This window comes from Serpula lacrymans, assembly GCF_000218685.1.
Source record: "Serpula lacrymans var. lacrymans S7.9 unplaced genomic scaffold SERLAscaffold_4, whole genome shotgun sequence".
NCBI lineage: Eukaryota > Fungi > Basidiomycota > Agaricomycetes > Boletales > Serpulaceae > Serpula > Serpula lacrymans.
Genome location: NW_006763293.1, coordinates 827,991 through 842,936, shown reverse-complemented (window position 1 = coordinate 842,936; position 14,946 = coordinate 827,991). Strand labels below are relative to the sequence as shown.

General features: G+C 45.8%; 5 protein-coding genes across 5 annotated transcripts; 4 read left to right on the top strand and 1 right to left on the bottom strand.

The window, feature by feature from the left end:
* Positions 1-1,661: 1,661 nt before the first annotated feature.
* SERLADRAFT_381913 (uncharacterized protein) lies at positions 1,662-2,099 on the top strand (the record flags this gene model as incomplete). Its single annotated transcript, XM_007315338.1, has 3 exons — positions 1,662-1,752; positions 1,812-2,006; positions 2,070-2,099. Coding segments are annotated over 2 exons (223 nt in total), but the record flags the coding sequence as incomplete, so codon positions are not given.
* A 3-nt stretch (positions 2,100-2,102) lies between these two features.
* Positions 2,103-3,402, top strand: SERLADRAFT_460514 (uncharacterized protein; the record flags this gene model as incomplete). The annotated part of the gene is made up of 5 exons (XM_007315337.1): positions 2,103-2,634; positions 2,683-2,769; positions 2,829-2,858; positions 2,914-3,033; positions 3,087-3,402. The coding sequence occupies 5 exons, from the start codon at positions 2,233-2,235 to the stop codon at positions 3,135-3,137; spliced, it is 690 nt and encodes a 229-aa protein (XP_007315399.1).
* Positions 3,403-8,146: 4,744 nt separating this feature from the next.
* Positions 8,147-9,008, bottom strand: SERLADRAFT_460507 (uncharacterized protein; the record flags this gene model as incomplete). Its single annotated transcript, XM_007315336.1, has 4 exons — positions 8,147-8,419; positions 8,477-8,535; positions 8,590-8,877; positions 8,934-9,008. 4 exons carry the CDS (start codon positions 8,959-8,961, stop codon positions 8,240-8,242), a joined length of 555 nt encoding a protein of 184 aa, XP_007315398.1.
* Positions 9,009-9,130: 122 nt separating this feature from the next.
* SERLADRAFT_413763 (uncharacterized protein) lies at positions 9,131-12,102 on the top strand (the record flags this gene model as incomplete). The annotated part of the gene is made up of 11 exons (XM_007315335.1): positions 9,131-9,268; positions 9,321-9,440; positions 9,493-9,559; positions 9,612-9,693; positions 9,747-9,840; positions 9,891-10,073; positions 10,131-10,257; positions 10,303-10,655; positions 10,711-11,263; positions 11,325-11,411; positions 11,491-12,102. 11 exons carry the CDS (start codon positions 9,131-9,133, stop codon positions 11,679-11,681), a joined length of 1,995 nt encoding a protein of 664 aa, XP_007315397.1.
* A 560-nt stretch (positions 12,103-12,662) lies between these two features.
* On the top strand, positions 12,663-14,925 carry SERLADRAFT_460498 (uncharacterized protein; the record flags this gene model as incomplete). The annotated part of the gene is made up of 6 exons (XM_007315334.1): positions 12,663-13,095; positions 13,154-13,360; positions 13,418-13,605; positions 13,660-13,762; positions 13,819-14,205; positions 14,257-14,925. The coding sequence occupies 4 exons, from the start codon at positions 13,171-13,173 to the stop codon at positions 13,920-13,922; spliced, it is 585 nt and encodes a 194-aa protein (XP_007315396.1).
* Positions 14,926-14,946: the final 21 nt, after the last annotated feature.

Below are 14,946 nucleotides of genomic sequence, written 5' to 3'. Positions count from 1 at the left end.
CATATCAGAAGGCAAAGAGCAAGCTTGGAAACGTACAATATCTTCTTCACGTCTATGCTTTCCCAATATCGTGTCAGGATCCTGCGCGGATTGCACCACTAGACCTTGCGAAATGGCCGCAATGCGATCGTTTGGATACTATATTGAAAGGTATTAGCCTTGTACGGTGATGATCTAGTATCGAGCTTACAGTGTTCTTTTGATAGGCATCACCATCACCACTAGCTGCGCATACAGCGAGCAATGGAGGTGGAAGACTAGATATACCATCATTGTACTGGGGGACTTCGTACTGATCATGCTGTATGGTCGGAAGTCGATGTTAAGGAAGTCAGCGCCATTCTCCTTGATTGTCAAGGAACCTACATGGACCTTCAGTACCTTTTTCTGATTTGCTGAATTCGACTCGGGGTCATATAGAGAAGATTGGGAGCAAGCCATAGGCGAAGAAGAGAATATGTGCCCTGGACTGGAGCTTGGAGGTAAAGACGACAAAGGAACATCGTGCAGCGGAGACAGCGTCAATTCTCCTTCGTCCCCAGGTTGTGAATTTTCTGCAAACGATATTTCATATGGTGCTGTTCCAAGGTGAGTGAATGTGGCTGTAGTAGATCCATCGATAGGATTACTGAATGACGCAAAACGCAAGTTTTCTGCGATTTCTTGAGGTGATTCTACCACAGAACTGTCCTTGAGTAGATCCGGAGCGGATGAGTCCAATATCTCGGCTTGCTGATCGTAATGCAAGGTTAGATTCGCAGGATGTGGATCAGCAGTTATAACAGTTGGCGGAGAGGTACATATATGCGGATTCCTCATTTCGTAGCTGTCGTCCTGATCATTTTCCAACAGCGGTGGGATGGGATCTGTTAGGCCTGTTGTCGTGGCTGCTTCAGTATTCTCGCTCCGCTCATCTCCTTCCAGACTGTGTGCCAAGTGCTGGGTCAAAAAGGAAACATTTTGCGGAGAGCAAGGTGTATCAGACAAGCATCTTTCGACGTCCGACGCTGCCTCTGGCTCCGTTTCAAGTATACTGGTGGGATCACTGCCATACTGTTCATGGGGATATTCCATCAACCCGTGTGTAACCATAGGTGAATATCTCACCGTCCCTATTCCTCCATCACTGCTGAGTATTTCCATATCCTTAAGCTCTTCGGTCTCGTCTCGGTCAACCTGGCAGATGTCAGGAGGATCTCCGTTTCGAGTGATAGCCTGTATATATGCACGTATACGAGTCAGGTCCTGGGAAGTAGATAACAACTCACATCAGGTGAGTCAACTTCTTGAATAGAAGGGGGGGAATCAACATATTCACGGTTACTATCGAGATCCCTGTCGGAAACCCTAGCAATAACCTTTTCCATTTGGCTGTCCTGGTCAATATGCAAATCTAGAGGGTCAAGAGCAAGTGCCTCCTCGCCAGAGTACTCTATGTCAGCTTCAGAAGCCATTTCTTGGTGAGATTGGGTCGGTTTACTGTGTTATGGTGAAGTTAAAAAGCAGAAGTCAATGGATGGCACCACAGAGAAAGACGCGTTGTGGTCACGTGCTGAAGTTATTACTTTTGGATTCTCCGTGGCTCCCGAGCGGCGGTTGAAAATAAGGTCTCCGCTTGTTAATTGTCGTCGCTGCGCATAGAACGGCGCTCGCAGGGACTGTTCAGGCTACAGCTTGTCTATATTTCTGGATTGAACTATCGATCATGATAACAAAGAGCTCTACCAAAAGTGATAACGGCAGTCGTACAAGGTGAGACCAATACCTCAGTATGCTTCATGTCCTTATCACGAATGCCCATGCAATTTCAGCATGGCTCCGCCCTCTTATGTTAGTCGAGAGTCGGTTCAGGATGATGAATCGTCATATGCACCTTCTGAATATAGCGGTGGAAGTGCTCCACGTACCACAAACACCGAGGCATCTGCGCATAATTGTGCCAAAAGGAACGCCACCTATGGCGGGGCGTTGCCTGGTACAGCTTCCCAGTCCTACATGTACACAACGTATGTGACTGTCATCGTTCACTACTTGTATCTAATATCATTTTTGTTTTCTCGTGTTAATAGCAACTATTACAATAATTGCAACGAGGATTTACCTTTGGTCAAGAATACATGTTCCACTAAACCTGATAAATGGGTTCTGCCATGGGGAAACAATTTCTTCAAATTTCTTCTTGCAATCTTCTTTATTCAGCTGAGCATTAATTTCTACCTGGGGAATGAGGTGATGAGCATCATTCATCCGGAACAGCTAGAAACAATGCGCCAACAGTGGAAGATTGAGATGGCAGCACACGATCGGGAACGCAAGGTTTGGGACATTGAGCGGAAGGCGTTTGAACTTGAACGAGAAGAAATAGAACGAGCAAAGAAGGAGATAGAGAGAGAGCTGGAGGAACAACGTCGCCGTGAAGAGCAGGAGAGGCTCGAGAGGGAAGAAAGAATCCGTCTTGGATTATACTGGGATGAAGTGCAAGGCAGTGACCACTGCTACGCATCTGGGACACGCGAATACACTGCCCGGCTTATGAACCTCCCTTCTACGTATGATGGTCTAAAAGGTTGCCGGAGTACCCCCATAACAATCCACGATGTAACTATAGATCATCCGTATAAGTGCGAAAACCGAGTGCGTGCTATGTTCGTCTAATGTTAGACTTACTAATAGTATTTTTAGGGATTCTTCGATGGAATTTATGGGCATTTCCTGGTTAAATCGGGAGAGATAGCCTGCAGTCCTTATTGGGGTGCATTTATAGACAAAGTAAGTCTTTGGGTGGTTTGTGTATAACGTCAATAATAGTGATATCAACTGCCGAAAAGGGGTGTACCGCTGAGGGTTCGCATACACAGGTATGTTTATTGATCTCTTCTTGGGTAAGGGAAAGATATTGATATTGATGTTCAGCGAATTGAGTCGCGGCTGTTGAACATTTCGCCAGGGGAAAACTGGAAGCAGATGTGTTCCACCACCCCTGCAGACTTCCGCGGCCTTCATTTTGAAGGTCCTCAATATTGTAATGACATTGTCAGTTCAATCCTTGCTTTCTGGCTGCTGTCTATTGAAATTGTTACTTGAAGGGCATATGGGGAGTATATGGGGTTTGGGAGGTCGAAAATTCAGCATGCTAAGCTACATCGCTCTGAGATGAAGGATTTTTCTCCTGCATTGCTTTCTCGGGCAAAGATAGGTATACTTCGTGCCGACTGCGTTGTATCCCCAAACCATATCTGGCTGTCGTGTCTGTTGTACTACCATTTGTATTCATAGCTATTCTGGTTCATTGTTCTCCTCATTGACAGGTAAGCATTGACTCGGATTGTAAACGTTTCATTTTGTTAGATACTGTTATCTATGCTATGTGTTGAAGCTGTCGCATCGTCAATGTTATTTGACTATTTATCGTTTTTGTATCTTGGACTAAAAGAGTGCCGGTGAAATGGTGAATCGATTTCATCCGACTATGTATGCATCAGCGATCTGGCCCCGCGGCGCCTATCAAATAAGGCCACGCAGTTTTAAGCAAAGTCCGCTCTCCCTTTCTTCCAGCGAACTTGAACATTCACAATGACAGAGACGAGGCTGCACCAGCACAGTGATCCTGGGGAGGATAACCGTACCACTGGCAGGTGAGATACCCCACCGTTTGTCTTTCTTATTCAAGTTACTTTGAACACTCAATGCTATAACTCCCAACTTCAATAGCACCACTGCTACAGCATCGCAAATGCACGTAAATTATGAAAGTACCACAAGTCACCGCAGCTTTTTGCCTCTCAGTAGTAGTAGCCGTTGTCGTGCTCCCTACGTAACGTATGCTTTTGGTTGGTTCTTATGTGTTACTCAACTTCATGACATTTCGTGTTCACCTGTAGCAACGATCACGATCATTGCGATGAAAACACTCCTCTAAGCCCAAATGCACTCCCTGTCAAAGATATCTTGGCTAAAGCGGAGTACTATAGTCGTGGCCTTCGCCATTATTACGATCGTCGTGGCCTTATATTGGTCCATGGGTGAGGTGGAGAGGCTTCGTAATGAAAGGGAACAGGCGTTGACAAAATACAAAGAAGAACGCCAGGCCTGGGACAGGGACCGAATGTCATGGGAACAAAGTCGCCTTGAACACGAAAAGGAATGGGAAGAATTGGAATATGAAAGGGAGCGAGCGCGCAATTTATGGGATGCTACGCGTAAGGAATGGGAACGTGAACGCATTGGGCACGAAGAAGAGTTGCGGAAAGAAAGCAAACGTGAGCGGAAGGAAAGGGAAGAACTGGAATGCCAAAAACTGGAACGCCAAAGGCACCAAGAACACGAGGTTTGGGAGGCTATGCGAAAGGAATGGGAACGTGAGAAGCTTGAACACGAACTTGAAGAATCACGGAGGAAAAGAAAAGAGAAGGAACGAGAATCAGAGGAAAGGCGCCAACGTGAGGAGCAGGAGAGGCGTGAAGAGGAAGAAAAAATCCGCCATGAATTGTACTGGGACGAAGTGCAAGGCAGTGATCACTGTTATGCATACGGGACGCGTGAATATACTGCTCGCTTAATGAATGCCCCTGTTGCCTACGATGGTATGAAAGGTTGCCGAAATGCCCCAATAACAATCCACGACGTTACTGTAGGTCATCCATACAAATGTGAAGATCGGGTGCGTATTATATTTTGTCTGTTCAATTTATCCAACCCAAATATTTACTTTCTGACCCTATAATCAGGGAGACTCTGAAGGTATATACGGGCATTTCTTAGTCAAATCTGGGGAGCCAGCTTGCAGTCCTTTCTGGGGAGCGTTCGAAGATAAAGTAAGTCTTTATAGGTTTCTGTATAAGGTTAGCACTAGAAATATCAATCACTTGAAAGGGATGTGCCGCTGAAGGTTCCGCTGAAGGTTCAAGTAGTACTCGGGTATGTTTTGGTATATCTCCTTTGGTTGAGGATACTGATTATGACGTTCAGCGAATTGAGTCACGTCTTTTGAATATCTTCAAGGGGGAAAACTGGAACCAAATGTGCATGACTACTCCTGCGGTCTTCCGCGGTCTTCATTTTGAAAGTCCTAGGTACTGTAAAGACGAGGTTAGCTCAATTATTGATACCTGATTGTGCTATCTAATGATACTGCAAATTGAAAGGGTATTTGGGGAGTGTATGGTGTTTGGGAGATCGAAGATTTAAAATGTCGGGCGTCGTATTACGCTAAAACGACCAAAGAGAGGACCAAAGAGTTTATCTCAGTTTTGTGGGACTTTGCCCATGAATAGTACTTGTTGGCGCTATCGTATTGACAATGTTATCGTTTCTGTTGTGCTACCACTCAACTTGGAGTTCATAGTTCTCAGGTCTCCTGAGAGCTGTAACCGTATCCTCTTATTCGTACTTGCACTTCCACTGTTTTTTCTCGCCATGTAATCGTATTCTCACTTCCTATTCCATTTATCGACACGCAATGACTGACATTATGAGACACATAATATGGTGCATGTTGAGTGTATCGATAATTAAATGATATGTTTTGGGTACCCTACTGCAGAGCCCAAAATGGCCATGTAGTTTTGTTGAGCGCTCATACCACAAACCGGACAGAACAGACATATGATGGCTAGTGAAGACTATGGCAGGTCTACGATATGTCCCGGAAAGTGGTGTACTTGAGCCTGAGGAGTAGGAGTAGTTGTGAAAGTCATATGAATTAGAATGGAAACGCACCTGATTTTACGCCCTATTATTCAGCAATGGCGAATTATGTATATCGCGGAGGAAACCAGATTCATTTTAATACTGTCGTTCCTTGGTTTTTCGGGTTTCATGGGCCAACCGGACAACCTCAAAATAAGGATGTCTGCTTACCGTATTACTTAGCTATTTCTCCCAGTAACTATTATGCCCCAGAAATCCTTACTTGCGGTATTTTGAGAAAAATGGTGCATTTGGTGAGATCCAACTTTTGTGCAAAGTAACGCACTTGTAACGCAGCTGTAATGTTCGATCTCGAAGCCGAGGCTACCGATGTGCGTATTGAGCTCCGCTTGGTGTGTGGCACGAACGATCAGTGATCAGTGAATTGGGGAAATTTTACACCTATTTTATGCCGAGCGCTGATTCAAAACGGCATGTGTGACAATTATGTGACTTTAGCGTTATTTTGTGACATCCGGTTGACCCATGAAATCCGAAAAACCAGGGAACGACAGTATAGTCCAGTAAGAAAAACGACAAGTTTGCTTCAATGGAATGGAACCGTAGCGTGAGGCTCAAGCATACAAGTAAACGCACAATGCCGTGTGATTTAGGCTCAGCGATCCTCCCGCGCCTATCAATAAGGCCACGCCGCCTCAAGGCTCACTCTTAACCATTACTTTGAGCCAACACTCGTGTTACTGGCAAGCAGGTTACCCAAGAACAAGACAGGCCAAACCATTCCTTTGTAATGTCGAGGTCTCAGCGCTCCAGCGGTCCTGGAGATAGAACCCGCCGCGGCACCAGGTGAGTTGCTTGTTGTGTGTTTGAGTTCTTATCTCGAATTCCAATGTATAATTGGCGATTACCCCTACAGCACAGCTCCACCTTCGTATACAACTGAGGATCATTTTCAACGGTACTATCAGTCAGACCAGACTGGAGGGTATTACGGACCTTCTGAAAGTACCGCAAGTGATGGCAGTGCTTCGCCCTACTATATCAGTAACCAGTCTCGCCCGCCATACACACCGTACGTATTTGACTCATATTGATCAATCATCCAAATGACAGCCTGCATTCAGAAACGAGCATGCCTATAACGAGCATAGTCCTCTGAACCCGGGTGCGTATCCCACAAGACCTAAAGAAACTGCACAGAAAGGGAATTCTAGCAGCGGCTTCTTCGTGTTCTTGGTTATTATACTACTATGTTTTGGTTGGTCCTATGCTAAGATGATATCGGGGTCAAAAACTGTCTTGGATCCAGGTAAAATGGAGGAATTGCGTCATGAATGGAGCCTGGAGTTGGTGAAACATGAAGAAGAACACAAGGTTTGGGAGGCCGAACGGATTACGTGGGAGCATGATCGCATGGAGCACGAGGATGACTTACGAAGGGAAAGAGAAAAATTGGACCAGCAAAGGAATCAAGAACGTAAGGTATGGGAGGCTCTGCGAAAGGCATGGGAACGTGAACGTCTTGAGCATGAGGAGGAGTTGCGGAAGGAAAGGCAGGAAAAGGAACGTCAAAGGCAGGAGAGAGAGCGGGAACTGGAGGAAAGGCACCGCCGTGAGGAACAGCAAAGGCGCGAAGAGGAGGAAAGAATACGGCTTGGCCTATACTGGGATGAAGTGCAAAGCGAGGGCCACTGTTACGCGTATGGGACACGCGAATACACTGCCCGCCTCATGAATCTTCCGGCTACTTATGATCGTATGAAAGGCTGCTGGGATACTCCCATAACGATCCATGATGTTAAACTCGACCACCCTTACAGATGCGAAAACCGAGTAAGTATTCAGTGTCATTCACAAACGCGTACATTCTGATACATTCCGCAGGGATACTTTAATGGCATGTATGGGCACTTCCTAGTCAAATCCGGTGAGACAGCTTGCCAGCCGTACTGGGGCACATTTGACGACAAAGTAAGCTATTTCATCTACTGCTAGCGAACTTTATTTCAATTCTCCTGCAGGGTTGTGCCAATGAAGGATCGCATACTCGGGTACGTCTTTCAACCTTCTTTCAACTATGAAATGATGCTGATTATTCTAATTAGTTAATCCAATCACGGCTTTGGAATATCCCAAAAGGTGATGACTGGAACCAGATGTGTTCCACTACTCCCGCAGACTTCCATGGTCTTCACTTCGAAGGGCCCAGGTATTGTGAAGACAAGGTTAGCTCGACTCACGATCCTTGAGTGCGATGTCTGTTGAATTTATCATCCACAGGGTATATGGGGTGTTTATGGTGTTTGGGAGGTGGAAGATTTGCAATGTTAAACGCCATATTACGTCAAGGTAAGGTAAGGGTTCTTTTTCTTCTTTATGTTATATCTCGCACTATGCCTTCCACTTTGTTGTATGTACATTTCCTGTCTCGCTGTCACTCTCATTGTACTGGTATCCATAAATAAGGATTCACGATTTTGGAAGCAAGCCATGTATCTGAGCAGACATTATGAACGGATCATATTATGATTGTATGCAAAACTGAGCCCTGCTGAGGGCATAGATAAGGACAAAATACAGATATTGAGGCCTATTTCCTCGAAGCTCGTACGCGAGGGTCGCCTCGCTCTCCTCTCTTGCGCAGCTTTTCTTGCCTCTTGCTGAGAGTCTCCTTTTCCGTGGTTTCTTCACTTGGTGGTGCTGAAGATCTGCCCAGTACCATCGGGGATATAAATGAAGTCCAAAGCTTTAAGAAGGCGTATAATGGAATCTAAAATCGAGAAAATTTATGAAAGGCGAGCGATTGGTATGACGAAAATAAACTCACGACCAAGTATAGGTACCAAACCCATTCACCAAATGCCCCGCTGCCGATCTGACAACCCCCTAAAAGATACAGATTTCGAGATCATTCACAAAATGGCACGCATCATAACTCACAAGTAACATACAAGATATCAAAGCACCACTCGGTTACTCCGGACTGATTTAAGTCTTCACCTGACGATATGAGTGTTCCCGTCGTTGGATCACGCCTGGAAGTCCCGATGTTTTCCAGATAGCGAGAAAGAAAGAGAGCAGGTAGATATGTGAGAATATATATTGCCAAAGCACCTTTCGATGGAGGGAGAGAGCTTCGTCGGAATATGAGACGGAGCACAATAGACAATATAGTTGGTACTATCATCCCGAGCCTGAGATTCTTGACGGCCTTTTCATTTTGCCCAGCTGGACCGTGAAGAGCTTTAAAGATGTTTTCAGCCATAAAACACCTTAAAACGCACCGATACGCTTCTGAGAACCTTTTGCCATTTGGTTGACCTGGAGTTCCTGAACGCGGTTTAAAACAAACCCTGATTGGAGGCTGAGAAAAGTATGCCTGCAAAACCTGATTTTCCACCTCCGCGAATTTTGTCTTTTGCCATCATCATGCCAGTGCATCCACCTCTTTGACTGGAAACATATCAACATATCTGAAATAATGACAGACGACAAAGGAGAAAGCAGCATACGGACCTTAGCGCAGAATGCTGTGCAAGCCAATAAAGATCACCAACATGCATTGAAGATCTACACAGAAAGGCTCGAGGCAGAATTGGAAACTGTGGACAAATTGCTGGTATGTCTACATACAGTCATACAGTATTGGATGTTTTCAACCTTTGGTGTAGGATGCAGTTGATACAGCTGATCAGAACGAAGAACCTGAACTCGATGTCGGAGGATTCGTCCTTGTCCCAGGTTCAGTCAAGCCTATAGGTTTAATTGCCCCTGCCGACCTATCGTCTCAGGTAATTTCTCGCCAGATATGTCGTGCTGCCAAGTCTCATCCAACGTTTTCAGGACTCGCCATTCTACGAAGATGCTGCAAGGCGTACCCGCTATCTTAACTTTACGGAGATGCACACTAGTGAGTAGCCTTGACCATACGCTTCATTCTCAATCTTATGCTTAATAAAAAGTGAAGTACAGAGAAATTGAAGCTCTAACAGAGGCAGTCAGGACTGAGAATTATCGCAGGCACGCACTAGATGCTCAGAGTCGGTATGAAAACCAACTTTTCGGGTTCGATACCGCTGACATCGCAAACTTTTCAGAGGGCACAGAGCATTCGCAGCTATAACAGACCAACCGTCAAATTATCTCGAACTCAACAAAGCGGGCATCGACTGGGGTCGAGTTGCTGAGAAAGTGGGTGTCAGTGTTATTTTTAGCATTGACTTTATGTGATGCTTTGGTAGGTATCTTCAGTTTCGTCTACTCCTAGATCTTCCAGAGAGTGTGAGATACGTTGGTTGGGTGATCGTCATCCAGAGATTAATCATTCGAATTGGGATCAGGAAGAAGTTTCGCGATTAAAGGCCATGGTGAGTGACGTTCCGGAAGGACAGGTGGACTGGGTAGACATAGCTGAGAAACTTGGGGTAAGCTTCCATTCATTGATCATATATCTGCCAAATGAATGATAATCCGCTGGGTAGACAAAGCGCACTCCTTTGGACTGCATGAAGCATGCAATTACTAGGAAAATTCACGTTTGGGATTCTCAGTCAGACAAGCGTCTTATGGAAGCTATGGACCGTTATGGCACAGAAAACTGGCATCTAAGTATGTCGTTACGCTCTCAGAATGCTTATTGATTGCTGACTGTAGCTATAGTTGCTCGGTATGTATCGGAAGATGCTACTCCCGCTCAATGCACAAATCGATACTATCGTTCTCTTGATCCAGGCCTCAAACGAGGTGCTTGGACTCCAGAAGAAGACGAACGCCTTCGCCTCGCTTATGCTGCATTTGGCGCCTCATGGATTGATGTGGCCTCAGTCGTTCCCGGCCGTAATAACGACCAGTGCAGAGACCGATGGATGGATAAACTTAACCCTTCTGTATCTAATGGCAAATGGTCAGATGATGAGGATAGGTTGTTGATGGAGACAATCGATACTCTAGGAATAGCGAGCTGGAAAGAGATCAGTGGTCGTATGAGCGGAAGGACAGATAACATGGTAATGTAGTCGCCAACTTCAGAGCGATCACAGGTTTTCTGACGCGTTTTATTAGTGCCGTAATCGTTATGAGACGCTGAAGAAGAAAGATAAAAACATAACTCCTGCTTCTTCTCTGTCCACTAGCGGCCCATCTCGAGAAGCATCACGGCCTCGCAAAACCAAGTCCACTGTACTTCCAGCTGCATCCACTGTGAATGTTGCAGACCAGCAAACCACTGAAGTGACAGCACCAAAGCCTAGACCGAGGCCAAGGCCTACTAAAAAGCATGATATCCAGTTTGTCGATCCCATTGTTGCTTCATATCCGGACAACCGATCATCGCCAACCAAAAAGACGGAAGTCACTAACAAAGATAAGAGCAAAGATCAAGGCAGGGGCAAAGGCAAAGGCAAGGAAAAGGCCACTGAGAGCGTATCTGGAGGTGTAGCAGGTGTTAGCCAGTCGGTGGTTATGTCACATGAGAACATTCCTGGAGATAGTGCTGCCGCGCCCCCTACAAAAAAACGCAAAACTAGTCGACCAGCTCCCCGAAATGCGAAGGGAAAGGATCGGGAAAACATAGGCTCATCAATTAGAACTAGTAACGTAGACATTGACGCGAATGGTATGCAACTCATAATAAGTCGTGTATTTTATACTCATCAAGTGTTATTTGACACGTTCAGGTGATGCTTCACTCGTAGATGTAGGACGCGCCGAGGCGAGGCCACCAGATTCGATCGGTTTTCAAGCAAATATAGGTCCGCCATCTGGTAAGTATACACGACCCACTGTTTTCGCCCTCCATTTCATCCGCGATCTGTTATCTTGAAACTCATACCACTCTGGCAGGATCACAACTTTCATCTACAAATCCTGAGATCGTTCATAACGACAAGGAGGTCCATTTAAATGATTCTCTGGCTACCAATGCGCCTCCAATCAAGCCCACAAAGGGTGGTAGAAAAAAGCCGACTACAACAGTTCCACCTACGAGAGTACAACCTCAAAGAACTTCGAGAAAGACTAGTACTTCAACATAGCTTGTCTTCATCGTGTAGATTTGAAGACCCATACCTACTTAGTATTCAGACGACACATTTTGCATTTTGCAGAATGAAAATGTTCTACTAGGGACAAAAACACTGATCCGCAGTACTGTATCATATCTGAATGACACAACAAATGTCGTTAGGTACCCCTTTCACGCCAGCTCTTTCGTACCACAATATTGTATTGCCAAGAGTGTTATCGCTCGGACCTCCCAAAGTGAATCATGAAAAATTAAAGGTAGAGAAAAACGTTGGACTAACTCTCAACCCTCCATCGTTTTCTGGGGTAGGTCGATGCTTCCCAATTTACGATATGTCCCAGGAGTTCGCCATCCTCCTGTCCAACATTATCCTCAGTTGCTAATAGAAGATTCTTCAAAGAGTCTTGAACAAGGCCCGCATTTTTGAGCTTCTTCTCCAACGATGGCAGAGCTGCCTTCTTTGGTGGAGAAGCCTATAAGGTATAATAATTAGCTGTTTTGATATCTTACGAGAAGCTAAATATTGCACATACGGGTGTTCTGAGATAAGTATGCTTTGGTGGTAGTGCTGGGAAATATGAAGGAAGAGTACGCAATGTGACAGGGATAGCTGGTGCGGCGCCCTCGTCGTCAGAAGGCAGGAGTTCAGGCGAAGGTGACCGCGATAGTGGGAGAACCAATGTAGGTGGCTTAAGCACTCCAGCGCCTTCTAAAAACTGTGTCAATGACAGTTCAATCTCGAATAGCATCGCTGTGACTTGCCTGAATTTTGGTTCGAAAAATCTTCAACAACCTGATGTAGATCCTTCGTTTTCAAGTTCTGCTCTTCGCAAGCCAGCAACATGTCTTTAGCAATTGGGATTGCCCTATTCGCTAGGTTGGCATATTCATGGGACCGTTCGTAGATTAGCTGGATGACTATTTCAACAACATGAGTGAGGTGCACATTGAAGGCGCTAAATAAAGGGGAAGTGGGTACGAACAGGCAACTAGCTCATACTCGAATCTCTGCAATGCTCGTGGTTCAGCTGAGTCGAATTCAGAGTGTCTCAGCTGAGCAACAATCAACCTTTGTATTGCACGAGAGGCTATCTCAGGAGATATTGACGCGATATGTGGTCCCGCGGGGGGCAAGCGTGGTGCACTTGGTGGTTTGGGTTGAAGAGTGTATAAAGGAGGAAAGGGTGCGACTGGTGTATTTTGCGGATATTGCGATGGGTAATGTGTGGAAGGATAAGCAGGATATGGTGTTTGGTATGTGCCATAAGGTGGATAAGCTGGGAACGTAGACATGGTGGTTCAAATGAAACCGAGGCACGAGCACCTGAAAGTGAGCTTGTAAGCGTAACTGATATGGACTCTTCACTGTTTACTCCCACAAGCTTACAAGCCTTAGAAAAGCAAGTGCACGGGCGCAGCGTTCTGTAATTATCTTGCTCAATAGTACCCCACCCATCTGCCTATTAACTTTCTGTGTTGCAGATCTAGATATAATCCAGATGGTTGCAGACTCGGAGACCAATGGAAAGCCTGAGAGACCAACAGCACCATTCCAAACTGAGTCATTTCGTCTGACCAGGCCAACAATCGTAGGCCCAGATACCCCAGAGCCCCCCTTTCCTGTACGAGCATCCGGTCCAGTCCAGCGGGGCTTTGGTCGAGGAGGAAAGGATTTGGGCTGTCCAACTGGTATGTCCTTAATCCGATACCGTCTTATCGGTCTCTATGCTAATCTACTGGGGACAGCTAATCTTCCTGACGAATCTCTACCACAATTGCAGGATATAACGACGACAGGTGTCTACTATGGCTTTGCCCAAGTCTCGCCTCCCAAGGATCAAGAATCAGCATTTAGTGCCGAAGATGCTCATGTGTTACCTATGGCCATGAGCATAGGATGGAATCCATTCTATAAGAATGAACGTTTGACTGCAGTAGGATTGCCCGTTCCTTTCTACTCATGTTGTTATCTGATTAGGGCTTTTCAGGAAGTTCACCTCATGCATGAATTCAAATCCGACTTTTATGGCTATAATATGAAGGTTATTGTGCTCGGTTACATTCGCCCACAGCTAGATTATACTTCACGAGGTATGTCTCATACATTCAAAGCGTGCGCTTTTCTAATATATGTCGTGGCATTACAGAAGCTCTCATAGAAGACATTGAGACAGACAAACAAGTTGCTCTTCGATGTTTGGCTAGGCCAGAATACGAGAAGTTCGCATCCGACACCTACTTTGACCTGTGATTTATTGATAGATATAGAAGGATAGAGCGGATTGACACAGATAGACTATATATTGTAGAGGTCACATGCAATGCAGAAGAACTCTGTCCTCAGCGTATGGGTGTTTAGCTTGTCCAGGAGCTAGTAGTATTACACGCGAATGTATGCGTAGATCTATGATGTAAGTATGCAAATTGCTCGAGCACCACACCTAAATATCTTGCTCGACCCCTCAGGACTATAAGGGCGCGACTATGCAAAAGGCGGAAATGCAGAAGTGAGTGCTGAGAATAACGCCGACGTCCTAAAGATGAACGTCAAACAAAGAGATCGGGGTACTACAAAAAAAACTTACCAGCTACAGGCGTCTCGTCTTTTTGGACCTTGTGCCTCCAATTTTAATTGGTGTTCTGTCTTCGACCTCAACAACCAGAGGTCGAACTGCCTCTCCCTCGCTTGCCATCAGCGCTTTATACAAGGCTTCCCGTCCTTGACCGAAACCTTTGAATCGAAGTCCAACCGTAAGTGGTGTCGATTTCGCCTCTTCTACAATCTTTGCAAATGCTCGAACAGCACACTGATATCCTGCTTCATACCCCGCACGATTGGCCTTCTTGAATCCACATGACCCTCCCGACCACCACTTCAGCGTGCCGCCATCTGGTCTCGTGAAAGTGACAATGGTATTGTTGCGCGAAGAATGGACATAGAGGTAGTAAGTAGGATTTATTGCTTGTGTAAGCGCTTTTGCTTTCTTTTCGCTTTCTCTGAATGGATTGGGGAAGCTTCCGGGAGGAGGTGAAGGTGGCATATCAGCAATACCCATTGCCTCGAGTAGGTCGATATCCTCTGCGATTGAGTAAGCTCTAGCGGGATGCTTGAAATATAGCATGGGACTGCGTATTGAGGTCCTCATCGCACTCGACAGCGGGGAGCGCATGCTTTTGAGCGGGAGCATCGTCCAAGACATCGTCGAGCACTCTTGCGGTTTTCGAACGCGAGCGTTTGCTATACGGACGGCCGTGGGAAGTTCGCGTTATTTCCT